This window comes from Sabethes cyaneus, chromosome 3 (assembly GCF_943734655.1).
Source record: "Sabethes cyaneus chromosome 3, idSabCyanKW18_F2, whole genome shotgun sequence".
Lineage (NCBI taxonomy): Eukaryota > Metazoa > Arthropoda > Insecta > Diptera > Culicidae > Sabethes > Sabethes cyaneus.
This window is the reverse complement of record NC_071355.1, coordinates 98,338,569-98,364,766: the sequence shown is the minus strand read 5'-3', so window position 1 is coordinate 98,364,766 and position 26,198 is coordinate 98,338,569. Positions and strand designations below refer to the sequence as shown.

The 26,198-nt window shown below is 36.8% G+C and overlaps 1 protein-coding gene across 2 annotated transcripts in view; it reads left to right on the top strand.

Annotated features, from left to right (window-relative positions):
- Nucleotides 1-12,054: 12,054 nt before the first annotated feature.
- LOC128742208 (neurobeachin-like protein 1) overlaps nt 12,055-26,198 on the top strand; it is a 103,707-nt gene continuing 89,563 nt past the window's right edge. The window contains exons 1-11 of one of the 2 annotated variants that reach the window (XM_053838486.1): nt 12,055-12,226; nt 12,319-12,516; nt 12,782-12,952; nt 13,011-13,286; nt 13,412-13,492; nt 14,515-14,664; nt 14,726-14,998; nt 15,067-15,389; nt 15,546-16,233; nt 16,298-17,542; nt 17,607-19,490. In XM_053838486.1, the coding sequence (XP_053694461.1) occupies nt 12,176-12,226; nt 12,319-12,516; nt 12,782-12,952; nt 13,011-13,286; nt 13,412-13,492; nt 14,515-14,664; nt 14,726-14,998; nt 15,067-15,389; nt 15,546-16,233; nt 16,298-17,542; nt 17,607-19,490 (5,340 nt within the window). In that variant the 5' untranslated portion in view covers nt 12,055-12,175. The remainder of the gene's footprint in view (nt 12,227-12,318; nt 12,517-12,781; nt 12,953-13,010; nt 13,287-13,411; nt 13,493-14,514; nt 14,665-14,725; nt 14,999-15,066; nt 15,390-15,545; nt 16,234-16,297; nt 17,543-17,606; nt 19,491-26,198) is intronic. The other variant, XM_053838487.1, reaches the window with a different exon arrangement.

Sequence of the window (26,198 nt, the reverse complement as noted above, 5' to 3'; positions counted from 1 at the left end):
AACGCCAGGTACATGGTTTGGATGATGTTAAGTTTAAATTTACTAAGTAAGAGAAAGCTTTCTTATGACTACCAAAGGATAGCAGATACTAACACAAGCAACAGACGAGAAGCTTACACTTCAGTGTTCAGCATCGCAATAAATCGTTTATCAACTGCAAAACTTTGGCAAGACATGATATAATTACATCAAACAGTTTTTTCAATTTAATCATTGCGATTTCAGTATAGAAGAAAATTAAAAATAAAACATAAACATGCACAAAATGTCAACTGACCAGTAGCAGCTAGCAACATTACAGATTATTATGTAGTTGAACTGTGAAGTAAATCGATTTCTAAATGGAATACTCTTTTGTATCCTGCTTGGAATAATCTAAAATCCTTTTAAATGAAAAAAATAAAGCGATATTCCCAACTACATGCTTACAGCGTTTCATGTTTCGAAATATATAAGCATCGCTGAAAAAGGGCTAAGGCTGAATCATTATTACGGTAAATGTGAATATTTTGGATATAAGGTCACTAACTTTATATTTGACTTAAATCCGAATGTGAAAACACATCATTTTTCTATTTGCTTGCTCAGACATTACACATATTTACTGCACACACATACATTATGAATCCATTATGCCAGCTCCATCAAATTGAAGAATTAACAAAACAACATTGTTTGTTGAACATAAATTTACCCACCAATTTCTCTGGTGTTTTTACCGATTAACTTGAAAAAATTGTTGTTCTGTATACAAAAAGCTTATATTAACGAACCAGCTTTCATCGATACAATATTGAATTGAAGGAAGAGCATTCAGCTCAACGGTTTTGAACAGGACTGTCATCAAGCTTAGTTGAATTCCTATGGTTAAAATTTTTGTTTGAATCTGTACTATCACAGTGCGATGGATTGTGGTAAAAGAAATACTTTAGCTTATCCTTCTGTAGTGAGGATAAGTATTAAAGTTCGAATCCTCGACTAGCTTTCCACATTTCTGTTGAAGCTTCGCTAACGTTCTAAAGTGAATTAGCGAGCACTTCTGCACTTCATTTCGATTTCAATTAGTGATTCACTTCATAAGCAATGATCGTGATTCATATAGATATCATGATATTCATTAAATAATAAAACTTTTGTATTCTTATCAAATTCCGTTTAATTGGTCATTATTGGAATTTATGATAGTTCAGTATATCTCGCTCAAGCATACTTTGTATTTTCTTTTTATGCGTAATAAACTTTACGAAGAGTGTTTTGTTTTGATGACTTATTTTTTCTGATTATAATGCTTTGCGTTTTATTTATAACTGTTTTAGTTATGTTTTATATTCTTGCTATAATGTTGTATGATTTAGACATTTGTTCTGCTTTACATTGAATTTCTGTTTTCATAACCATTACTATAAACCTTTACACAGCATTAAAATTCTATATCGCGGGTGCAATATTCAGGTTTCGAATACGAAGAAACTGGATATGTGGAAGACGGGTCATAGTCTGGACTTACCGCATTTTCCAACCCAGAACAATTAATTAATCTGTCCAATGTGTTTCTTTAGTGTTGATGCGTCGAGGCATTTCTAACAAGACTTTGAAAGCATTGATGGTAATTGACGGCCGTAGTTAGAAGAAATGTGACAATTTTCCATTTTTATTAATTAGGTTTGCTCAATTTTTAAAACATTCAAATTAATACTTTGATAACAAGCAAAGATTTTAATACAACATTGAGTCTTGAAAAAATGTGGAATCAATTACGGAATAAAGATGATTTGGCATCATTTTAGTATCTGTCATAACTGCAAATATACTAAAAATCATAGTATTTTCCAAAATGGTAAGCTTGCGTTGCTTGAAAGGTTTGCAAAGATTGAAAAATTAACTGTTGCTATAATTTTCTTTCATACAAACAAGTTAAGTTGTTGTTGCTTTCAAAATAGCAATTAAAAGCGATGTCAGACTAACACTATAAAATATTCCTATTTTGATACACAGTGCATTCCATTTTTATATCATCTAATCTGACATTATCGCTTTTCATGATCGTTATTATGAAACCAACCAGTCGCTGAGGACTGGATAATTTTTTATCGCTAACAAATCATTTGAAATTCATGCTGCAGCGATTGACATGCAATTAAAAGGTTAATTATTCGAATGGAACATAAGCATAATTTGGTTATATTTTCGTATTTAGTTTATATTTTCTGCATCATTTTAAAGCTTCACAATTCGATCACCTTCAATTCGCTTTTTACAGAACTTGAATATAATTAGAACTTTAGCTTTTTAAACGACGTCGATGATGATTTTAATCTAGAATAGTAGGTAATAGATTCCGGAAACGTAAGCCTTCGTATGCTTATCGTAAGCGAGAACTTTAAAGAAGTTGCTTATGTTGATGTTCTTGAAACAGAATGGTAAATTATATACTTTGTCTGCATTTTATAGTCAACACTTGATAAATTTTCTTTTGTACTATTATACATAAATTCACGTAAAGGATACGAGCAAAAAAAAATTCAGATTTATGATTAGTGCTAGAAGACTTACAGACTTACATTTCAAAAAATAGCTTTGCTAATAAAATAAATAATTAAAGATATAACATAATTAGTATAACTAAAACAGCGAAAGCAATGGTTTTAAGGAAAATAAAGCACACAATCAGCATGTGAGATAAACTTCTAAGTTCAATTCTAAAATTGTTGGGCAAACCAAGATTACTGATACTAAAAAAAAACTTTGATCAACATCATTGGTTTCTCGTTGTCGTGATTTCGTTTTAAAACAAAACATTGTGCTGACTTGTTGAGAAAGCACCCGCTGAAAAACCACAATGTACATAGCTGAATGATTTAAAAATATTGCAGCAAAGAACGAAGACGATTCAAAAGCATATACCATACCCTTCAGGAGAAATGAAAATGCAGAAATGGAATCTATAAAGCTTTTCTTTAGACACAAACACGAAGAAAAAAAAATCAGCGCTATTGTTATGCAACAAATGCAGCAGTTGGTAAAATAAAACATATGAAAATCATTAAAAAGATTCTAAGAATTGTATATTTTCAAAATATGTATTGCCTTGTCATTGCTAATTAGTTTAAGATTTATTAAGGACAGATTATAGATGAAATGATAAAAGTCTACTGCGAATAATTAATAAAATGTGAAAGCTTTAATCGAAATTTTACTGTGTTTTTGCAATTTGAAAGAAACCCTTGCCCTTGTGCCACAAACAAAACAATCTGTAATAGGTATTCAACGAAAAAATAACAAATAGAAAATATAACAATAGGTAATATTAATTATTAATATTTGTTTCCCAAGACAGACTTACAAATATATATAGGACAATTCATAAACTAATGTAGCCCGTGGAAGAGCGAATATGTAGGAGAATGTCGTCGTGGTTGGGCCATCTTTTGGTCCACAAATCCCCTTTCAAAAGAAACTTTGGAAATTTAATAAAGGTCTTATTAATAGTTCATATTTAGACCTTTGTTAAATTTCCAAAGTTTCTTTTGAAATGAGATTTGTGGACTAAAAGATGGCCCAACCACGACGACATTCCCCTATCGATATATGTAATACGCCAGGAACCCGCTATGCAAGATAGCGTTATCATAGGGGGGCGGGGGTGTCAAAAATCATTGTAGGGGAAGACTGTTTAGAACGCACTGGGGGGTAGAATGGCCCATGCTATTAATTGTTTAAAAACGCGGAAACTATTATGTAAAATTATGAATGCGCATTTTAGTTTGGTGTAAAACAAGCTAATTCATCATTGTGTAGCATGTAAAAGCATCAAACATAGTCACATCCAATAAAATCAAGCGATTATCCGCGATCTCATTCCACATGGAAGAAATCACGGTTTTTTCTTAAGCTTTTACCACTAATCGATTTGCAAATTTCATAATAAATACGGTCTATCTAATTGATATACCGTCATACTCGATGATTCATCACAAAAATGGCATTAACTAGGCATGTTTTTCACATTAATTGCAAAAAACTTCAAAATACAAAGCAGGGGTAGAATGCATCACAGCGGGATCGAAAAGTTATATACTTAGACTTAGAATTTCCTAAAACCTTATTGTACATTGTTTAACTTACAATATTTCATCACACATCAGTTGGAGAAAAGTAGATGATTAAATTTTATGGCCAATGGTGTTGAGATATGAACCCATTATATCCCAGCAAACAAGCGTATGTAATAAACGCTATAACGAACGTTTCCATTATTTCGGCAGCCTAGTTTTAGGAATTTATACAACACGTGATTATATGTAAATTTGCTGGTTGCGTTTAACGCCTAGCTGGGCAAACTTGGTTCGTTTCGCCCACAGGTTTTTGCGTTTTGCCCCGCCTAATGAATTTGTCTCTTGCGAAAAACCGTCAACAATAAAAAAAAATTCTGGTTTTTATTAGGAAATTTCACCAGGAGTAAGTGTAAAAAAGATCCCAAAGTCTTCTAGAAGTTGAAAAACATGGAACAAACACGCCGTTGCTCTGCAAAATGATGTTTTGCTTAAGTGGTGCGTTCTGCACCACTTTACCTACTACATTCGGTTTCGAAACTTGAGCCACTCGAACTGACATGACACGTAGAAGAAAATCCTTTAAAAACCATCGTCCTACACATTTTGCTTGCACACTAGCACCCTCTGTTATGCATGTCGCGGAGTAGCTTGCATTTGCAGGGTTTTAGGGCTGTAGGGTTTTTACATTTGAATGGTTTTATACTGAAAACTCGAAGCAACACTCGCGCGCCGCGGTGTAGCCATGTTGCGAAACATGCTTTTTTGAAAAATGAGTGGTTTTTGATTGGACGATGGAATTAACGCGAGTGTCTCGTCTGTTTGTCTGTAGTTGACCTTTTGTTTTTTGTACGATAGACTTCGCTGCCAGCTTTAAGAATATAGGATAAATACGGAACTGGTAGGGGAAGACGGGGTAAGACGGCCCCCCTAAGCGAATAAATTGCTAGCATAAAATGTGTGCGAAAATTCACCTTTTCTTGTTCCACACATGGAAAAGCATTCATTTATCTACCATTAAAAATTATATAAAGAATTAATTAGTTTATTTTTCCGTGATTTTTCATCAATTTTCGAAACGTCTAAAAATTACTCGTTCACAACCAGGCGGGGTAAGAAGGACCACCAAAGGGGTAAGACGGACCATGGCGGAGTAAGGCGGATTGTGGCAGATTTTGAAGGTTTCTTTGAGTTGTAAACACAATTTCAATATTATTAACTAAGTAAGAACAAGTTCTTAAGGGGTTTTTAGGTACATGCTAAAAGAAAGTATAGTTTAATTTAGAGACCTGCTAAAAGAAGGAATTTTACTACTAGTTCAATTTTGAAAATAAGAGTAGACGTTATTTTACTCCACTGGTTTTTATTTACTCTTTTCTTGGCGTTATTTTGTTGATTTGTCAGCAGGACTTTTACTCTTTGAATACGTTTCACTTTAGGTGAAGGCAAAGAAGGCAACACATTAAATGAGCCGTTAAGTGACTTGGGATCATCGAATTTTGATTCCGTTAGATCCAAATTTGATTTTGTTATTCGAATGGCACTTGTTGGCTTCTTTTGACGTGGGAGGCTCTGTGTTAGACAGGATGATCTCAGATTTAGGAATAATTTTTATTACAGGTGTACTCTATTTCGAAAAAGACAATGCTGAAGCCTGCAAGTCGTAAACGAAATGCGTATCTGTCAGAATAATAAAAAAGTTAGTCAAATTCAACAGGAAAAAAGTTGGTTTTTTCATTCAATATTTTTAAAATCTATCAAGACACTAAACAGAAGAACTTTAGGCAATTATGAGCATTATAACGTATGGCCCTTTTACCCCGTGAAAAATGGCCCGTCTTACCCCTAGTTAACAATTTACATTATTTTGCTTTTATCTCTCAATCCGTACTATTTTATATACCTTTTCCGCCACACACAGAACAAGAATTGCCCAATTAAAGTCAGTGGTAAGAGAAACGACAAAATACATAGCTTTTTTTGCTGAATAACCTTAAATTTGTTGCTGCTGAAATTATATCGCATGAAGACACTGCGAACGAAAAGTTTGTTTTGATTCTAGTTTTGACGTTGGATACGGCTGAGTGCCACAGGTTGTCTCGAAAGTGTTTAGATAGTCTAATAAACAAAACATACTGGGGCATTTGTAGAAAATTTAAGGATTTCTTGACGAAATCGATGTGGTCCCTCTTACCCCGCCGGGCCTTCTTACCCCTTGTTACCCTACTATGATCATATTCAAGGGGTCGGTCACTCGGCACAGCCGTTTTTATGTTAGGCGACTTGAAACGAGCCGAACTGTGCCGATGCTGTACCGAAAGTGCCGAACTGCAAGATTTGTTAAATTCGTTGAAATCTGATAGATCTGGCAACCGTGCGAGATGATTTTGACAACTGGCAGTGCTCCCATTTCATATGTAAAATTGAACCGGAGGTGTGTAAAGCCCTATAAATGTTATTTTTATAAGGCTTTAGAGGTGTGCCGTTTGAAATCTCTGCAGTGCCGGGGCACTATGTGCTGAGTGTCCGACCCCTTGATCATATTGAATTTTACAGCCTTTCATAATGGGCGTAGCCAAGAGAGGGGTTTTGGGGTTTCAAACCCACCCCCCCTAAAACAAATTTTTAATCAGTAATGGTTCAATGTCTAATGTCTGTTTAGCAAATCACTTTCGCAAATAAAGATTGTACTAGAAAAAAAAATCAAGACTCACAAAAATGGTCGCTAAAAATAATTTTATGTCGGATTCTTCTACCTTTCGTGATGTACGGCTGGCGCATGTTGCCGACATATGGTATGCCCAACCAAAAGCTTTTTAGCTGATTTGTTCTCCTGGAACGGCCAACCGAGATGTGGCAACATAAAACTCCTACCCCAGCAACTGCTTTGTGTCAGCATTGATGTGAGTCTCGGCGTACATCACACCGCACTCTCGGTACAACTTTCTGTCGCAGGTTTTGACCATTGCGGTGTTGGTTGGCTCGATGCCTTCCGAATTTTACAAACATGGGGGATGGCACGCTTCATCGTCTTTTGGGCAAACTAGATGGAAACATCTCCCTCCGCTGCATCGCGAATCGAAAGTTTCTGCTGACGCTTGAACAGGCTCAAGAGATCGATCATTAATCGCATAGCCAAGATTATATCTACGTCTACGTCCAAGTCCAAAACTACATGCATGATCAAGTCGAAGTTTCCATCCATTCCAAGCCATAACCCTAGCTTAAGCGGGGTACGCTGCTGAAAAGTAATGGGTTTTTTACCCTAGGACAAGAAATGCTCAAGAAATCGATTTCGTTTACGATTTCTTAAGCAGTACGCACTTCATAAGAAATATTATTTCACGTTCAGATGGCGCAGTTTTACATGCAGGTGAATTAAAACGTCACTTTTCCGTACGGAATAATATCCGGCGCAATTATTACCACAAGAAAAAATGACAGGTGGTTGCTTGCATTGGAGTTGTCAAAATTTCTTCGGTAAATAGCAAGATTTTTTCTTGAGCTGTTTTCTTTTCAGCAGCGTACCCCGCTTTAATCTCAAACCTGCTTCAACAAATCTCACTTGTTCCACAGAGAACAGACATCCAAGCGAAAGGTCCCCACTTGGATAAAACTTATGTCAAATTAGTTGGGAAACTATAGTAATGATGTCGCTGAAGACGCAGAAAATGCTACACTAAACTCACAACAGCTAGCTTCTGGCGCTAGCATAACGCTTATTGTCCATATATACTAGCGCCAGAGGAGCCAAAGGTTGTCAGTGTGCAAATCAAAAGAATCATTTAGTTGGGAAACTATAGTGGTGGTGACGCTAGCATATTAGGTGATTTTAATTTGAAATTTTATCCAAGAATTACCGAAAATTTTTTTCCTGAATGGATGTCTGTTCTCTGTGCTTGTTGTACGGTTCTTCAAACTTGTTTAGCAAATACAGTCGATATTTGTATAACGCGGGTAATTGGGACCGCGTTATATGAAGCGCGTTATACAAGTACACGTAGCATATGGAAATTGAGTTAATTGGGGCTATACCCGAATTTTACGAAATTTTGAATCAACACGACCATGGTTCCTTTGGGAAAGATGTCAAGTATATATTTTTCCATCTTGCAGATGCTTGGTGAGACAGAAAAAATCTCCTCTTGGTCTTCCAGAGCTTCCGGAACATCCGCTAAATTTTCATTTCTGTGAAGTCTTCTCATAGCTTCAAAATTCTTTTTGAAGTCCTTATGGCTAATAATAATAATTTGGCGTAATATAAGTAAAGTAAACAATCCGTGCTATTGAGAAGCCTTCATACGATTCTTCGACAAATCCGGAACATCCGTAAAAGTGGTCAACGAGCAAAAATTGTTCTTTAAGTTCGGAATTATGTTTCAACCTCGAATTGAACAATGTGAAATAGGAATATAAATTCAGCGGTTTATGACTCAACCTGGCCACTATGAAATGCATCGAAAGATCCGAAATTAGAGGAAAAATTGATGATCAAGGTCATCGAACTGCTTATCGTGTTGACGAAAGCAACAAAGTTTTCGTAGCCTGTTCGCTCTTACAAGAAGCCCCATTCTGAATTGTCCAGGAAAAGGTGAAAACAAAAGAAGTAATACTTCTCTCTCTTTTTTTCTCCGGTAAAACCCATACAAATATTAGATACCGTCAACGCGGATTACGGAATGGCCATGGCTAACTACGATGGTTAGATTTCGGTTAAAATTTTCCCAGAAGAGCACAATACCTGGTGAAGAGCTTATACAAAAGTTGATATATTTGCTATTAAATTTGTAAATTTGTATAGTAAATGTTACCGGTAGTTCAGTTTACTATACACTCAAAATAATTTTCACGTCGAAATTACGTGAAAAGTTATGTGATTATTTTCCATCTAACTTTTCCCGTACTATTTATGTGAATTTAACGTAGTTTGCATTAGTATGCGTGCATTTACGTGGAAATCAGATAGATGTTATTGTATTTTCCAATAATGTTCAACTGAAAGTCACGTAACTCCCTGTAGAGAAATTTACGTGATTTTTCACGTGGAAAGAACGTGTGGATTACTTTGCGTGTACCACATCTATCAAATTACACTAGCGAAATTGGTAATTTCAACAAACTTGCGAAATAACCTCGTTTATTTGTCAGCGAGCATTCGCAGTATTTGCATAATTTCTGTTTCTAAATCTGAAATGTTTTATATCAAACCTTTTCAAATTGTAACGCGGACTTCAACATGAATTTTCACTTATTGTTCACTTTGACGGCAAATCCTAAATTTCCAGCGAACGTTTTGGCGGCCATGTCGAGTCGTGAGCGGCTTATTTAGTTGATAATTGCTGATATTCCATTTCATTTTAATCCGTTACAAATTAAAACCTTTGCATTTCCAGTGACCAATTTCAGGTAGGCTTTGAATTTTCTCCCGGTGAACCATGGCCAAATTGAGCCCCAAATAGTCGAAATTTACTTCTAGTGTAGTCAAATTACACACAAGAAATTCACGATATATTCTGAATTTTCCGGAGGACCACCTTACGGCTTTCTAAGGTCACCTATTTATTACTTTTTTTTTAAATTTGTATCAATTACCCGACCTTAGTTACTTCAAAAATATTTTACCAATTTTAACCAACTTTACAGATACGAAAATTTCAACGGATATTCCAGAACCTCCAGCAGGCCAACCCGTTAGTTTGTGGTTTCCGTATATCACTTAGAGAGTCAACTGTTATATGCTCTATAACTTCTTAAAAGACACCACGGTTGTATCTGTTCAAAATCGCTCAAAATTCGAGTTTAGCCCCAATTAACTCAATTTTCATATGCTACGTGTATTTGTTATACGCGGAAAACCGCGTTATAGAAATTTCGTGGTACCCGCGCTATAGAAATCCGCGTTCTACAAATCCGCGTTATACAAATCTCTACTGTAGTTATATTTGATATTGATTCTAATAATTTAATCGAGTCATCGTAACCTCATCCAACATCAACATTTCAGCTAATGTCGAACGCAACTTAAAGTTACAGAATTTGCGCGTAAAGCGATGCAAAAATTTTTAAATCTATTTTCATTTACTTACAAGATTTAAACTTATTTTACATGAAGAATATTTACTTTTAGTTTATTCTCAATTTCGCTTGAAAAAATTGCAAAGGTAATTTCCCATTTTTTGAATAAATTTACTTAACTAACCTTATTTATTTCAACTTAATATTTATGTATTGCAGATTGCATCAAAAACGCGAAATACAAGGAACTTGCAGACAAAATGCAAGTAAAATCCCAGCAGCGAGCTGTCATTGATACATGTCAAATTTTTGCGAGCCGTCAAATTGGTGATTACTAAAAAGTAGATGCAGAAGAAAAGTGAGATAATAGATACGTTTTGGGATCGTCTGATGGTAATTTCGAAATATGCAACTGCAAATAATTCGACATATAGTGCAAAGTGACCTAAATTTAAGAGCAGAAAAATTCACGTTACGCGAAATTACGTTACGAGAAATACAAAGACGTATTTTTGCCGGAAGTCGTGCTTACTACGGTCTCCACAAGAACTTAAGGGCGTCTACAGAGTGCACGCGACTGCAAAGCGACAGTCCTACTTCAGGAGAAAAAGGGCATATAACTGCAATCTAGCACTCTGACTGTACCCTAAGATCTAGTTTGCTTCACCAGCCCAATAAGACCAATATTTCTCTATGGATAATGAACGTGGACAGTAATCCACGGGAACTTGAAAGCACTGAGCACTGACCATTCTTGACATAATGTTCAATGCTTGGGAGGTTGACCTATTTCATCATATACTTTGATTAGAGTGACTACACTCAAAATATTCTGCACATAACTAATGGTAAATTTCCATATGAAATTCCAGATAATTATCATGTGCCACATATAAGCACAATCCGCCTAGAAATACACATAAAAATTATATGGGTATGAATAGTATGTGCAATTATACACATAAAAAATATACGCATATGAATAGTATGTGCAAAAGTTTCGCGTACCCATAAATTATAATTGTTTGGCATATAAAGTTCATTAACTGGGCACATTGCAAAAATCTATGTGTGGGACACATAGAAACTATACGAAAAGTTTTCTCAGTGTATATACAGAGTGGCGACAATGTCAAAATTGGAATGATAATTATCTGTCAGTGTCATTCCAATCGAGCAGACGACCTATCCAACGCGTATGCAGGAAAGAGAAAGAAAAACCTTGGAAAAACCGCATTGCATACATTTGGGATGACTTGGCGCCACTCTGTATATAGCACCCCATCGACATTTCTATATCGAGCTGCAGTGAACGTCAGCGACAGCATGTCCTGGGCTCAAAATTTGACAGCGGGCCCAAATCAGACTGCTGGCAGTTGAGTGAAACGCAGTGCTGACATGCTATCTCATTTTCGCACACACGAGATGTTGACGGCGAAAACATGGTTGTCTGTCGATGGGTTGGTATATAGTCACTCTAACTTTGATGTATTCAATCGGCTCCGTCCGAACGCAGCCACTTGCAACTTGCACTAAAGAATAAGGTGTGTTTGTATACTACGTACTGCTCATTTTGAAAGTATTAACAAAATTATTTCGAATTGAAATATAATGCTACTAATTGGCTTTGACAGAGATTTCGTAGCCTATTTAAAATTACACAAAATCTCAGAAAAAACCTGGCATTCTGTGATGAGTGCTGACTAAAGCAAAAATACTGCATTTTGCTCGCATAAAACCACACAAACATATATCAATAACTATACGTCAACGCGATTTCAATTTATCTTGTATTACTGCTTTACAATCAAATAAAATATATTTGTTTCAAATCAAAAAATTGAAATTCCAATGTTGATGTTGTGGAAGTTCCACAAAGCGTCAATATGATAATTATTGTAATACCTTTATTTTCTAGTCTTGAATGCAATGTTATGCTGCGTGTAAAAAAAAAACAAGGAACAACATTCACATATTCTAGCCGAAGTGTTGCGATATGATAGTAGCAAATAGTAGTGTCGCTGTGAATTTATAAAAACAGTAATCAATTGGTAAAACAAATAATGAGAAGTTCTGTAAATTGTGCGTGAATTTCCACCGGTTTTACGATGGACTCAAAGAAGGATATCTATAACTTATGGGTGCAATATACTACAAAGGTACTTTGCCGAAACTGATTGGCTTTTGTTGTATCACAGATGTGTCACTTTTTGAATATGAAATAATGTTCATGCTTTTTTCTTTTCAACAGAACGAAGAAGTTTACTTCAGACAGTTTGTGCAAGGATTCGTTAGCATTTGGCAAAACCAACTTTTACTTGATTTCGATAATGTCCCCAACTGGTCAACAATTTCTCCGGATTCAGGGCCACACCTGAATCGCTTGCCGGATGAATTACTGCCTGCCATTGAAAAATTCCTGATTATAGCAAGGGATAGGTTTGAAAAGGTACGTGAATAATACGTGAAGAAAATATCTATTTGATTCTAGAGACCGGTTGCGTAATAAGGATTATTCTGCTATATTACTGTGAAAGCAAAACGGAAATGATAAGAGCCCAAAGAAAACAGATGTGTGAGTCATCATTGCTGCATACATATGTAGTAATATATGGGCAGTTGTGGAAAATTCTAATATGTCAATACATTCTTTGTTTATGTTTTTATTTGAATAATAATTATTATTTACTTTTTGATGTAAAAATATGTTCCAGGTGTTCACTAATGGATCGAATGATGAGCAAGAGACTGTAACATTAATGGAAATACAATTGCTTGTTCAATGCCTGACAATAATTTGCCGGCACTTTGATAACATTAGCACCATCATAAAATCCAGTTATATTTCAAGTTGTGTAGCAATATCAAATTCAATTATAAATAAGGTTGGTATGTTTTTATTCTTAATCTGGGCTTAAGACTAAATCGAAAAATTATTCTCAGCTAAGCTCTCAAGCCGATGTGAATACCGCTCAGCTTCAGTTTATAAAAAGTTTTAGTAACTTTCTTGAGGCATTATACGACCCATTCTTTACTTGGAGAAACTTTTTGCGTGGTGAGATAGCAGATTACACGAAACTCAATTGCAAGGTTTCTCCTTTACATGCGGAAATTGTGCCATTTCTCTACGATTGCTTCCAGTTAAAAAACGCCTATTGTTATCCAGAGATAGGAAAGAATTTGTTTCATGTATTAGGTGCTGTGATTTCGGGATCGCAGGTGAGTAGTCTTAGATCTCTAGAAGCGGTGGCGGTACTTGGATCTAAGGAAATGTTTGTGGTCCTTTTTAAGTATCATATAGGTATCGCCTCAATGACTGTGCTTTCAATTACTCAATTTCTTAGGTTGCTTTAGCACCCGTAGTCATCCAAAACATTAACTGCTATTATCTAAATAATTCAGCCGGTGAAGGAATAGAAGATGCGGTGAGTTGTTAATAACTGTGTGGCTTTTACATAACTTTTTCACATGTTTTTAATACATTTTTATGTTAGTTGATATATTTTCATTCATGAGCTCAATGTATTACATACAGTTTAGTTATTCTGGGTGATTGACTATTCACATTATTCCCAACTACATTTTTTTGTATAATAGCTTATCAAATGCTTATTTCCTGGATATTTGCTAAAACGCAAATGAATAAGCTTTTACTCAAATAAAATGTTTGTTGGATCTATTGGAGTACTACTAGACTACTATGAGTTCCTATTTAACATCCTAATGATATAAATAATAACGAAACAAAAATTCTTCAGTATTAAGTAACTGTTTATTTAGTTTTTTAATGCTTTTTGTGTTATCACTTCGCGTAATAAATCGTGTTAATCATTTGTGGCTATATTCTTACATCAGTCAAAATCTTATTCTCAAACTTACTGTAAGCGATAAAAAATAACTAAAGAAAACCTCTGTTACTGCGGCTGGAAGCATATCTGTCCCATGTTACAAAACACGAAAATGAGAAAATTGCAGAAGTTGAAAAACTGATTTTTCTAAATTTATTTAGTTGTGATGTTATTATTTGTCCCTCTTTGAGATAATGTTGAAAAACTTCACTCAATTTTTATGTATACAACTTGAAAACATTTTATATGAAAAGGTATATGCAGCGAGACAAATATACGTCCATTTTTTCAGTGGGCCAATTTGTTTTCAAATTTTTTCAAGTTTTTCTAGAATAAAAACTATGTTTTCGATTCATATTATAAAAATACATATATAATTATAACGTTTGACAACAAAATGTCAAAAATGACAAAATGTAACATGGGACAGTTATGCTTCTACCGGCAGTTTAGTACTTTATAAAGAAACATTACGTTGGAAATTCAACGCAATCACTCAACAGTACGCTAAAGTTTCCTCGAAAAAAAAGACTCAAATATCAATATTTTAATATATTTTTAATAGGTTAAATTGACATTCAATTCTCAATTCTCAACAGCACAATGGGTTACGTGCCATAAGTCCTGCAACAGTTACTATAATAATGGACATCATTTCCAAGTGGGAAAGTGATGCTAGTCTACGCCTAATCGTACTTCAATGTTTCACAATGATGGCAATTATATTACAAAAGTCTAGTCCAGAGCAGGTATTTTTATTTAAATTGAAATGTTTTTAAAACAATTTCTTATTGGGTTTTTTATCCACAGCGCCAAATAGATCTATTGACCATCTTTCAGCTGTTCGTAGGAGCCATTCAAACATTGCTACGGACAGAGCATTTTTTACAAAAATCGTCACCAGCGGAAAGCTTTAATCTAACGCATAGCGGTAATAACTATATTGATGTAAATGCTTTAACTGCAATCATTGGAACTATCGAACATTTTGTGCCAGAGTACGTTAACAAGCACATTCTTTGCAATGCTATGTTCGAGGCAAAATTTTTGCCTACATTAGTTCAAATTCCAGATCATGTTAAGGTACGGTAGTAATATAGTATGGATAGGATCGTGTTTCGAATTACAACTTTTATATGTTTTTTTCGCAGTCCTGGAATATTGACCAACAGCTTCTAGGCTCTACCCTGGTGAGAAGTTTTCACAAATTGTGCAGCAGCTCTGATAAAATGCACTACAATTTGATGCACACTAACAATATCAACATTCTGTTTGATGGTTTGAAGCAGTTTGGTCGGCCTTCTCACGATTTGGTCTGCGATTGTCTTTATTTCGCTTTCGACGGTGGAGACAATCGTAATTTAAATGCTCGGATTGTTAGTAAACTAATCGAGTGGATACCTGACATGAGTGAACCAGAACAAAACTACACGAGTGATGTGTTGTTGAAAAAATGTACTGCTAATTTACAAAGGTAGCTATCGCTATATTTATGTTTTTTTTGTTATAATTAAAATATTGTTGTGTTTTTATGTCTTATTTAAATTTTTGTGATACCTACACACAATTTCTATTATTGTAAAAACACAAGCTAAGTTAAGCTTGTTAAATATTTAATCTTTACTTGCAGCAAACATGCTATTTGCGACCAACGCACAATTAAACGAATCATAGTGAGCTGCTTGGAAGATCAGAGCAGACTTTCCGCTAAATGTTCCGTGAATTTGTTAAAATTGATAGAGGAACTGGCTAAACACAGCATATATCCGTCAGAGTTAAAGAGTATCTTCCGATTGCTGAGAATCGAAAAGAATTTTGAATATAGAAAGCATTTAATAGAGGTTATTCTGCGCACTTCTCAATACCGGCTATCGTTGGGAACTACCCCAGAGGAATATCTTGACATACAGAACAATACAAACGGTATTACCATTCCGGAAATTCGAAAATGGGACACGGCTCACGGGTTTGTGTTCCATGCTTGGATACGCTTGGATAAAGATATTGAACATTTTAATGACGACGTAAATGTAAATTTACAAAATTACCGTCGACATTTATTCAGTCTGACGACCAATTACGGAACCGGATATGAGTTCTTTGTGCAAAAAAATGGTAATTTTGTGGTCAGTGTTATAACCAGGAAGGAATTTTTCACGGCAACTGTACAGGCAACGCATTTACTAGACGGTCGTTGGCATTCGATTACAGTTAGCGTAACCCCTCCCAAGAGATTGTTTTCGTATCATCAGATTAATGTGTATATAGATACAGTACAAAAGCTAGGATCAACTATGAAGTATCCTGCATTCGCTGAAGTAAGATAGTCCACTAGTGGAATCAGATTAGATTGTGGTTTAATTTTTCTTTCTAAACTTGCAGCTATTTCATTACTGTGCGATTGGTGCACCGTATAACAACGTTCGCAAATCAGCGCACACGTCACACCAATCGAATGCTGCACGAATGAACGCATCTCCGCAGAGTTCTTCGCCACCTGTAGAGAAAGATGAAAAACCAAAGGGCGGACTTTTTCCCAACTTGATCGAGCGTTCGTTCTTCCCTGGACTAGTTTCGCAAGTGCCAAGCTATTTCACTCTTCCTGCTCGACAATCACATTCATCATTAGATCCCAGTGTTAAATCATACCCGATTGGCATGCAAGACCTGGTGTTTGGTGAAGCAATTTGTTTGAAGGGACAACTGGGAAGTGTACTATTAGCAGATACAAATGTAAATTTGAAAAATTTATTTGAAGTTGGTCCCAGTATTGCGAGTGTTCTGGCCAACGATATGATAGAGTCGTTCGACATGGCATCAAAGTTCGTGTTTTGCTTTTCACCGCGGGCATGTTATGATGGGTTGTGCTTAGATCTTGCGCCTGGAAATCAGTACAACGGGCATGTGGTTGCCGACACAGCCAGTATATTATCGGTCCAGCATGCAATCAATGGAGTAGGAGGTATGATGTCATTGTTACCTATTTTGGACTCTATTACCCATATACCGGCTTCGGACGTTCTTACGTCGGATGAGCTAATACCCCTTACACCAGTAGCGTCTCCAATCCGCGAGGAATATTTCGGAGATTGGGAAATGCTACAAACTAACTCTCTAACGGAGTCAAAAATCATACAAAACCCAATTGCATGCTTCATATGTTTAATAAGAAATTTTATCCACGGGAACGATCTGAACAAAGAAAACATTCTTAAAAATGAAGCAATTGCTATCATTAGCCAATTGTTACAAAACTGCAATGAGAACTTATTCGATGTGAACGTTCTGATGGCCGTACAGCTCTTAGTCGAAGCAGTTCAAAACGAAATGCCTTCTGCAAACATGGAACTGTTGCATGTTTTGTACAAAGATTTAGTGTTTAATTTTCGCATATGGATAAGAGCGCAGTTTCAAATCGTCATCGGACATGTTCAGTATATCAGTACAATTATAAAAGACGACAGAAAGTACTTTCGGAAACATTTTGGAACTCAGTTCGTATTGGATGTCATATTGGAGTTTTTTAGCTCCACTTGTACCCTGCCTTCACAGGACGCAAAGATGGTGCGCGATTCACTACTTCGAATTCTTCGGTACTACTACCAAAAGGAGGTTAATATAAAAGAGGTAAATGAACAAAACAGATTTTTTTGGGATGAAACAAATATTGCACGAATATCTTATTTTCCAGATTTCTGCTCTGCTCACGTTCATAACTGCAGTTAAGGTGGAAGCAGTCGTAGTGGAAATTCTTGAAATGTTAACATCGCTTATTGAAAGCAAACACGCAAAGGACCAGATCTTTCTGTTGATGTACGAACCTCATATGGCCGAAGCACTGTATACTCTATTCATGGATCGTAACTTTGGTCTCAACGTTCATTCTCGATTATTGAAATTCATCGGAAGCATGTTGAACACGAAGCGTATTTCCAGCAAACACAAAGCAGCTCTTCGTTTGTATGATGGCACAATCGAATGCAGTAGTCTATTCCCTGGGTTGTTTTCATTCATGATCCCATTTGATTTGCAGCCTGAAGTTATATTGGCTTTCCTGGATTTAAATCTTTGCTTGGATACTGATATGGGTTACGCAGGAGCGCTTTGCTTGATTTACCATGCCAATCTGGCGAATTTGTCACTGAAACTAGAAATCGCAAAACGTTTAATGACGCATACTTTTACAAAATCCAAATCACCACAGCTGATCGCAAAGCAAGTGGGTTGGCAAGAATCAATAGCGCGGTTGCTCATAAAGAAACCTGTAGAAAATCGATCCTTATCGGATAAAGAAAAGGAAAAAGGACAAATATTGACCAATATCGAGGAGTTTGTGGAACAAGAAAGTGAATCCTCAGTTGGCGGAGGAGCAAATGATTTAATTATCTTTGACGACGAAACAATGGAGTTAAAGGAGGCAGAAATTCCCAAACAACAAAATTCTTTTATGACGGAAGCGGCAACCGTAATCGAACATGAGATCAAAGAATTAGCTGACACGGTGCAGGAAGCAGTGAAAGATAATATCACATCTTCCATAACGTCAGTGTATTCCGTAATTCGTCAGAAAACATCGGATATTCAAGATACATTGGAATCCTTGACACTAAGCTTTGAGGAAGCATCTGGACGAAAGAAAAGTTCACTTTCCATATCGAGCAGCAGCGAAGAAAATATTTCGCTTGATGAATCATTAGCTGTGTCATCCGTGAGGGATGACACACATTCAACGCGAAGTATAGACGATTTGGATGGTGGGGTTACCGGTATAGATGACCCTAGCTTAAAGTATACGGATGATGGTGATGAAGAAAATCTAGTGTATCTGGTTTCAAATATTTTGTTTACGATTCTTTGGCGTGGCGTTGAAAATTCTGGAGACTCTTGGAAAGAAAGAGGCCAAGTGATGGCCTGCATAAATCTGATAGCATTGAACAATGAATTATACTGTTCACATTTAAGTTTGAGGTTGCGTATTTTAGAAATGGGTGTCCAGGCAGCTTTGATTGATTTGAGTGAAAATGCGCAGCTAGCGGTAACACACCAACAAAATGCTGCCCAACTGTTACGGCTGGCGTACGACTTGGTGGTACTTGATCCAAATGAAGATGATACAAAAAAGTGTTCGACAAAGTTACTAGACGGAGTGCTATCTTTACTCGATATCTTGATGGTGTTTCAGCAGAGTAGTTCAGATGACTGGTCAGAAATGTCTCACTTATGTTTGGGTTTACTGTTAAAATGTTCTAGTAATCCCAATTCGGGTATTGTTGCCATGGCCACTGCCAAGCTGCATGCACTGTTACAAAATCGTGTGAATCAGGATCCCGCGGAAATTGGATTCCTTTTGTATAGTTTAAACCAAGCAATTAGTAGTGCGGTAGATGTTGGTAATTCGGAACAGTATTCTTTTCTGATACCTGTGTTGAAAGCATTGTTAGAGAAATCGCGTCTAGCAATTGGATTGGCTGCTGGTGCTCCGGATTTACCGTCAACATCGTCCGGGCCAGTCTTCTTTCAAGACTTTCAGATGTACTGTACCAGCAAACAGTGGAGTGGCTTTATTGAGAAAAAGGTATGTGATTTGATAGTCTATATCTGGAATACTATATATGTATATGTATATGTATATGTATATGTATATGTATATGTATATGTATATGTATATGTATATGTATATTTGAAAATAGTGATTTTTATAATAGTTCCAGAGGTGTATGAAACTGTTTTTTATGTTTTTTTTGCACATTGCTAGTAGTATGGTAGTATATTGTATATTGAGTAGTACAGCTTCTGCACTATTATTCTATTATCCATCAACTCTTGTCCCTACCTCCTCGGGGTACCAGCCATAATACGAGCAACCTTAGTAAAGATTGGGTAACCAACTGGTGGAAACTAAGGTGCTGAATTTCGTCGGTGGCGACCTAGTAGACCTAGACTGTCGACGGTATCTTCCTTGCGATAAAGTGGTCCTACTCGGTTAAACATTCGGCAATTAGGCAACCCGCGAGTTGCCGGGAACTACGCACGGGTACTGGTGAAGGTACTGTGGAGCTAAATACTTCGATTCTCGAAGACGGATAGAGCAGGATACGCTCGGCCATCAATGAGGTCGCAATCGCATTGCTAGGTGAAGAAACCTCGAGTGTACGAGATGATTGATTTTACGGAGAATGCTAACAAGCGATGGAGAAGAAAAAAGAGCGAGAGAATGTTGTACTGGAGGAGTGAATAGAAGGTATGGATTGTTCCATCTATAAAAAGGGCAATCGGCTCAATTTCTATAATTACCGTGGCATTGCGCTGATCTGCGCCGCCTGCACTCCAGATTTTGTTACGTCGCTTATCCTCAATAGCAAGAGAATCCGTAGGCAGTATCAAGTAGACTTTATGGGGGCCTGTGCTGCTACGGATCAAATTATCACTCCGACAAATCCTTCAGAAATGTCGGGAGTACAACATGCCCGCGCATCATATATTCGTTGATTTTAGGGCAGCATACGATACAGTCGAGCGCGAGCAGCTATGGTAGATACCCAGATAACACAAAATCGTAATAGAAAGCTATGCAGATCGGTCTCTATTTCATCAAATCCCTGGTATTTTAGTTGAAAATAATGTACTCTGAAAACGACTGTTTTACAAGGTATTTTCTAAAAAGTTGGTGAAATAGGAGGCGATTCACACAGTAATAACAGGTGCTGATTGTGTCCGTAACACTGGAATGTGTCTCAAGGAGAATTCATCCTGAACCCGACTTGCTTAACGAATTGGCGACATGTAGCCTAGGCTTGAGTACAATGGAGAGGAATTCTTGATACAGCAAGAGCCAGCCCGGCTCTATGCTGTTAGAACAAGAAGTTTCTGCACCTAATGAAGTAGGTTCATTTGCGGCGGCACCTTAGCAATATGTGCAATTTTGCAATATGTAAAGAATTGAGCGTTCAAATTTCTCATATGTTTGCTCCCTAATTTTCACCTTTCAGCTGCTTAGCACAATATAAAAGTCACACTGTATCTACAATAGAACCAGGTATTGTTGAAATAAATCAAACTGAATTTCCTTGCCTGAGCTTCAAAGATACGCAATTACATGCCTGAGCGTCAATGGTACTTCAACAAATCCAGAACATTTACAATTTATAAAACTAAAGAGCTACAATTTCTCCACAATTAAAATTTTGGCGTCATCTTGTAATAAGCCGGTTCGGTTTGAAGTTGGCTGAAATTGCATTCGATGCAAGTGTTGTGGAAATTCAGACAAATGTTAAATCCCTCCAGGCAGGAAATCAAAAATCTCGAACGCACAAGAGACAAAGATATTAGGCCGTATGAATAAAAGAGTTAGGGGCCGTACACTAATTACGTAAGGCATAATGGGGGGAGGGGGGTTCCGCAAAATCTTACAAAATCTTATTTGGGGTAGAGGGGGGCTCATCATTTCTTACGTAAGATTTTCATACACGAAAAAATGATGAAAAATTCACATTTTTTAATGGCATCTCATGTTACTTGTTACAAAAGATTTTAAATTGATGAGTTAAGTTGTGAAGTGTCGAAGTCCTTCATGCTGCAAGGAAACGCGTAGCAACCTGCCAAGTATTTTAGCCTTGCACACTCAGGGAAACAGCAGTTTATCTACTTGTTCCAGAGCCATTTGATGTCATCGGTTTATGCTATTATTCCTATTATGCTATTAAGGTTTTTGCTGTTTGTCCCTTTTGTTCAAGATGCTGATAAAGTCTTGTCTTTAACCAGCCGGCTGGCGACAAAGATATATTTTATTGTATACCTGCATCACCAACAGCAAGCGCTTGTGAAAGCGAGTGTGAATCAAAATATATTCTCATCGAAAGTTGTCCTGCTTGCTGGTGTGAAGGGACATTCATTTGTCCGAATATTTTGTTATCGTGATACATTCTGGTTGCTACGTATGTTTGTTTTATAGGCAGAGTATAACTGGTTTATCGCTCTTCGTTTTTGTCGGTTATTTCTGCGTATGAACAATGATAATTTGATTCCCTTCCTCCAGGCATTAAAGAAACCTAAAGATCGCGTGGATGGTGGATGCATTTACATGAAACTCTGATTGTCATCGTGCCGTAAAGGACAAAGCTTTGAGTAGATTGTGATATATCCATACATCGCTCATCACTATATTTCATGTTGTTATAAAACAATACTCATTTTATTAAACAAAACAATAATAAATATTCGTAATATTTAACGGAGGAAGTTATACAGATGGTGTAACTTGTTCAGACTTCTGTTATTTGTGCTTGCGTTGTTTGTTATTCAGTCGGCAAATAATGTAGCAACATTGTCCGTCACGTCTCCAGTTTCATCGTCCTTGTCTAACATTTCATAGTCCAGATTGGCTCTGTAGTATCCCCCATTGCGCCGCCGTGTATGCGGAAACATGAATTGTGCTTTACTGCCGGTTCCAGCGTAGTAATTCTTAGACTTCGATTTTTGAATTGAAAGAATGTTTACATCATCCTGACTAGCGGAATTTGATAACGCAAGTTTAGGCTGACCTTCAAATGATTTGAAGTAGTTTAAATCAAGTGTTTTGATTTCTGATGCTGGCAAAGATTGTGAATCTTTCTGATAGTTGTGATTTGTTGGTACATTTCTGTGGTTTTTTAGTTTATTCTTATTTTGCGCCGAAAGAAGTACAAAGATTGAAGGAGCTTTGTCTTCATCTCGGGTTGCTGCAACTCCTGCTGGTTTGGAGTGTTTCACTTGTTTTTGTGGTTCAAATTCGAGAAATTCGTCCGCATCAATTGCAATTTGATGAAAATCTGAACTAGCTCCGTACGCATCACGCAAATCGTCCGTATCTAAATTATGGCCTACTGGAGGGATGACAGGTTTTGGTTTCTTCTTACGGCGTCCTTTATTACGCTTGGCTGAAGAATTATATAAATCATCCAGTGTGAGTGTTTCACCTGTTGTTCCATCTTGATTGTTTTTAGTTTTAACTGCTATTTTTTTGGATTCGGATTCCCCGTCATAGTAGGAGTTCACATTAGTGAACGGATCATTGTCTGCAATAGTTTGAATTGTAGTGGTCGGAGGTTTGTTCGGGTTCGACTTGGATGGATTGTGAAATTGATCCTGCTCGTAGCGACTCGGTAAACTAGGAAAATCTTCATCTTCCTCACCGTCAGTGGAGCTGTGGGTAGTACTATATGTTGAAGTAATGCTACCACTAAAATGGCTTTTTGGAGACGTTTTGAAAGAAGAATCCAAATGTTTGTTGGGTTCAAATAAATGTTGTTTAGTGTGTGTCAATGGGACTTCATAGGAAGTTAATGGTGTTTTATAAAGGTCCTTATTGAAACTTTCCAAAGGAAACTGATGTTTTAGGCCCTCCACATCGGTTAGTGAGGTGTAGCTCGATAAATCCTTATGAGAATTGTAATTGGATCCGCTTCCTAGGAATGTTGATGACGTTTCTTGGAAAGAGGATGGTTTACTGCTACTAAATGAGGGTGATCCGCTTCCTAGGAATGATGTAGCAGATGGATAGGATGGTTGTCTACTTACACTATACGGGGACGGCGCACCCGGTCCGTTGAAACCGGGTATTTTGTTAAACGAAAAGTTGGGTGATGAATTGGGAAATTTGGGCAGATCATATCCATCCGAATTAGTAGAAAGTTTGCCGAATTCTTGGAAGTTCGAACTCTCAAAACTTGGCTTTCCAAACGTTGATCCTTGATACGAGGTTGTACTGTGACCATAGGCGAATGGAGGCGATCCGAATGCTGGCGAAGGCTGTATTGGATTTCTATAGCTACTTGGCGGTTCACCGAAGGAATTCTGCTCAGGAAACGATGTTTCAAAAACTGGACCAAAAGCGTCATCATAGTTTTGTGGATTGTAATATGAAAGCGGTGGAAAATTGACGTTCGGAGGTCCATACTTTACTTTTGGCCTAGAAGGTCGCCTCGGTGGCCTTGGTTTTCGCCCACGCGGAATCGGTGGTGGTAATTTTGGTCGTCGTTTAATTACTCGATGTATTTCGATATCTTGTCGTTTCCTACGATATAATTTCGGTAGGTCATCAGCGCTTGTGAATGGTCGTGCAGTATTAATGAGATCGTAGTTGTTTGATGAATCTAGTACGCTAAGATTTGAAATTTCAACTGCGATTGCGGAGCATACGAACAGTATCTGTAAAGAGCAAACAAAGAACGATCAACTTGCTATCCTGAATGTAGTTTGTGTTGGTTTAAGAAATTAAGTTTTTAGGATAATTTAAGAAAACTAAACCAATAAGACTATGATTTAATTTTTCTCGGTTTATGAAACGTTTAATTTTTTTTACCATTTTAAATACAAACTAAAATTATTTTCCATTATAATCTAGAAGAAACGTATGTATTTCTCCTTTTATGTAGACTTACTTATTTATAGACATTATCAACAGGCTAATATCTACGCATATCAAGTTTCCGTGTGAAAAAGTACTATAGCTGCTGCAACGTTTTAAAAAATTGAATTTATTTATAAAAATCGTGACTTGAGTGCATCTTTTTGGGTTGGCTCGTAAAAACCATCACTATTTTTGAAAATTCAAAGTCTAAGAAAGAATATAGAATATATGTGCAAAATAAAAAAAAAGAATATTCATTTGTTATTTCCATATCACTAGAGTCAACGAGCTATGGCATTTGACAGTATTTGCCGGAAAAATCAATATGATGAATATCAGCCGTTTTTTGAATTCAATTTGAAGTCATTCCTTAGTTGCAATGATTTTGAGGTCGACTTCTAAAGCAAAAAGTAATTGTTAAGCAACGCCTTGGGTATAAATGTCGTTAAGACCTCGTAGGCGGTTATTAAAGTACAGAATTACAGGGCTAGTGTGACGATTCTATTGATCCTGAAGCACCGCTTAGTCGAGATTCGAACATACGACGACTGGTTTGCGAGACCAGTATCGTACCTCGAAGTTTATTTGGGCGGTTTCTGGAAGTATGTATGTTGGTTGAGAATTTCTCCGTATTCGTCAAAATGACGCTTGTTATGGAAGGAGGGGAAGGGGTGCAGGGGAAACGAAAAGACCGTGCCAATCCTGATGAGGAAAAATGCCAAATGTCAATGGCCTGTTTGATGGTACTTGCTGGTCGGTTCGAATTATTTTATCAAGGGCAGGAAAATTCAAAGGAAAGATGAATCAATGGGTTTGAACATCCCCCATGATCCCTAGTACTCAAGTGTAATTTTCTGTGCCTTCGGCTGTCAAAGCAATTCAGTCGGCTATTTCCAAGTAATTTGAGGAAATCGTGTACGAAAGTCTATATGATAAAGTATAAGGGCAAATATTATCGATTCAGCATCCAGCATCTGAAGGGTGAATCAGTCGTAATGAATTCCGTCGTGTGTGAATTCCATACATCCATGACAGATTACATATCGAGAGGATATCAGGTAGACTGTATTTTACACTGATATGAGTAAATCTGTTAATGCATTAGGAATTGGCAGTGTATTGGATATAGCTTAGAGGTTCACTGTTAAACTCATTAAGCTCATATTTAACAAGCAGAACGCAGTATGTGAAAATTCACGGCGAAGTTTCGCAGCCGTTCATCGTACACTCAGGTGTGTCACAAGGAAGTCATCTAGGTCTGTTACTTTTTGTACTAGTGATGAACAATCTTCCTACTTTTATCGACAGAGGAAATATATTGGTATACACCGATGATGTCAAACTATTCTTACCAGTAAAGATCATCAAAGAATGTTTTATCTTGCAACAAGATCTAGTTAACTTCGGCAGATTCTGTGCTTCCTGTGGGTTGTTAGTAATTCCTGGGAAATGTTTTGCACTGACGTTCACGAGCGCCAATTGTATTTGTCTGAAGCTGTTACCAGCGGGGTGGTGTGGCTGTCAAACTACATACATTGTACATGTCCCATTCATTGATTTTGGTACTTTTGGTTCTGGTGCCTGCTTAAAGGTTTATTCATTTTAAGACTACCGAAATTAATTAGAAAGCAGTTAAACACAGCCTTTTAGCTATAATTTAAGTAATATTAGCTGTTATTTTCGCTATACTGGCTGGTTCCAAGTTGTCGCCGTCCATGGATGTTTAGCCCGCAAAATTTTGACAATTTCACACCCCTGGTTGTTACAGTCAATAACATCGTAGCACTAGCCTCGCAGTTGTCCTGTGCTCTAATAGCTGACTGCAAAGTCTGTTGACCAAAAACAGAAGGTTAGGTTTCGAAAACGGAATGTAGCACCTCGGTTTTGCTTATTAGG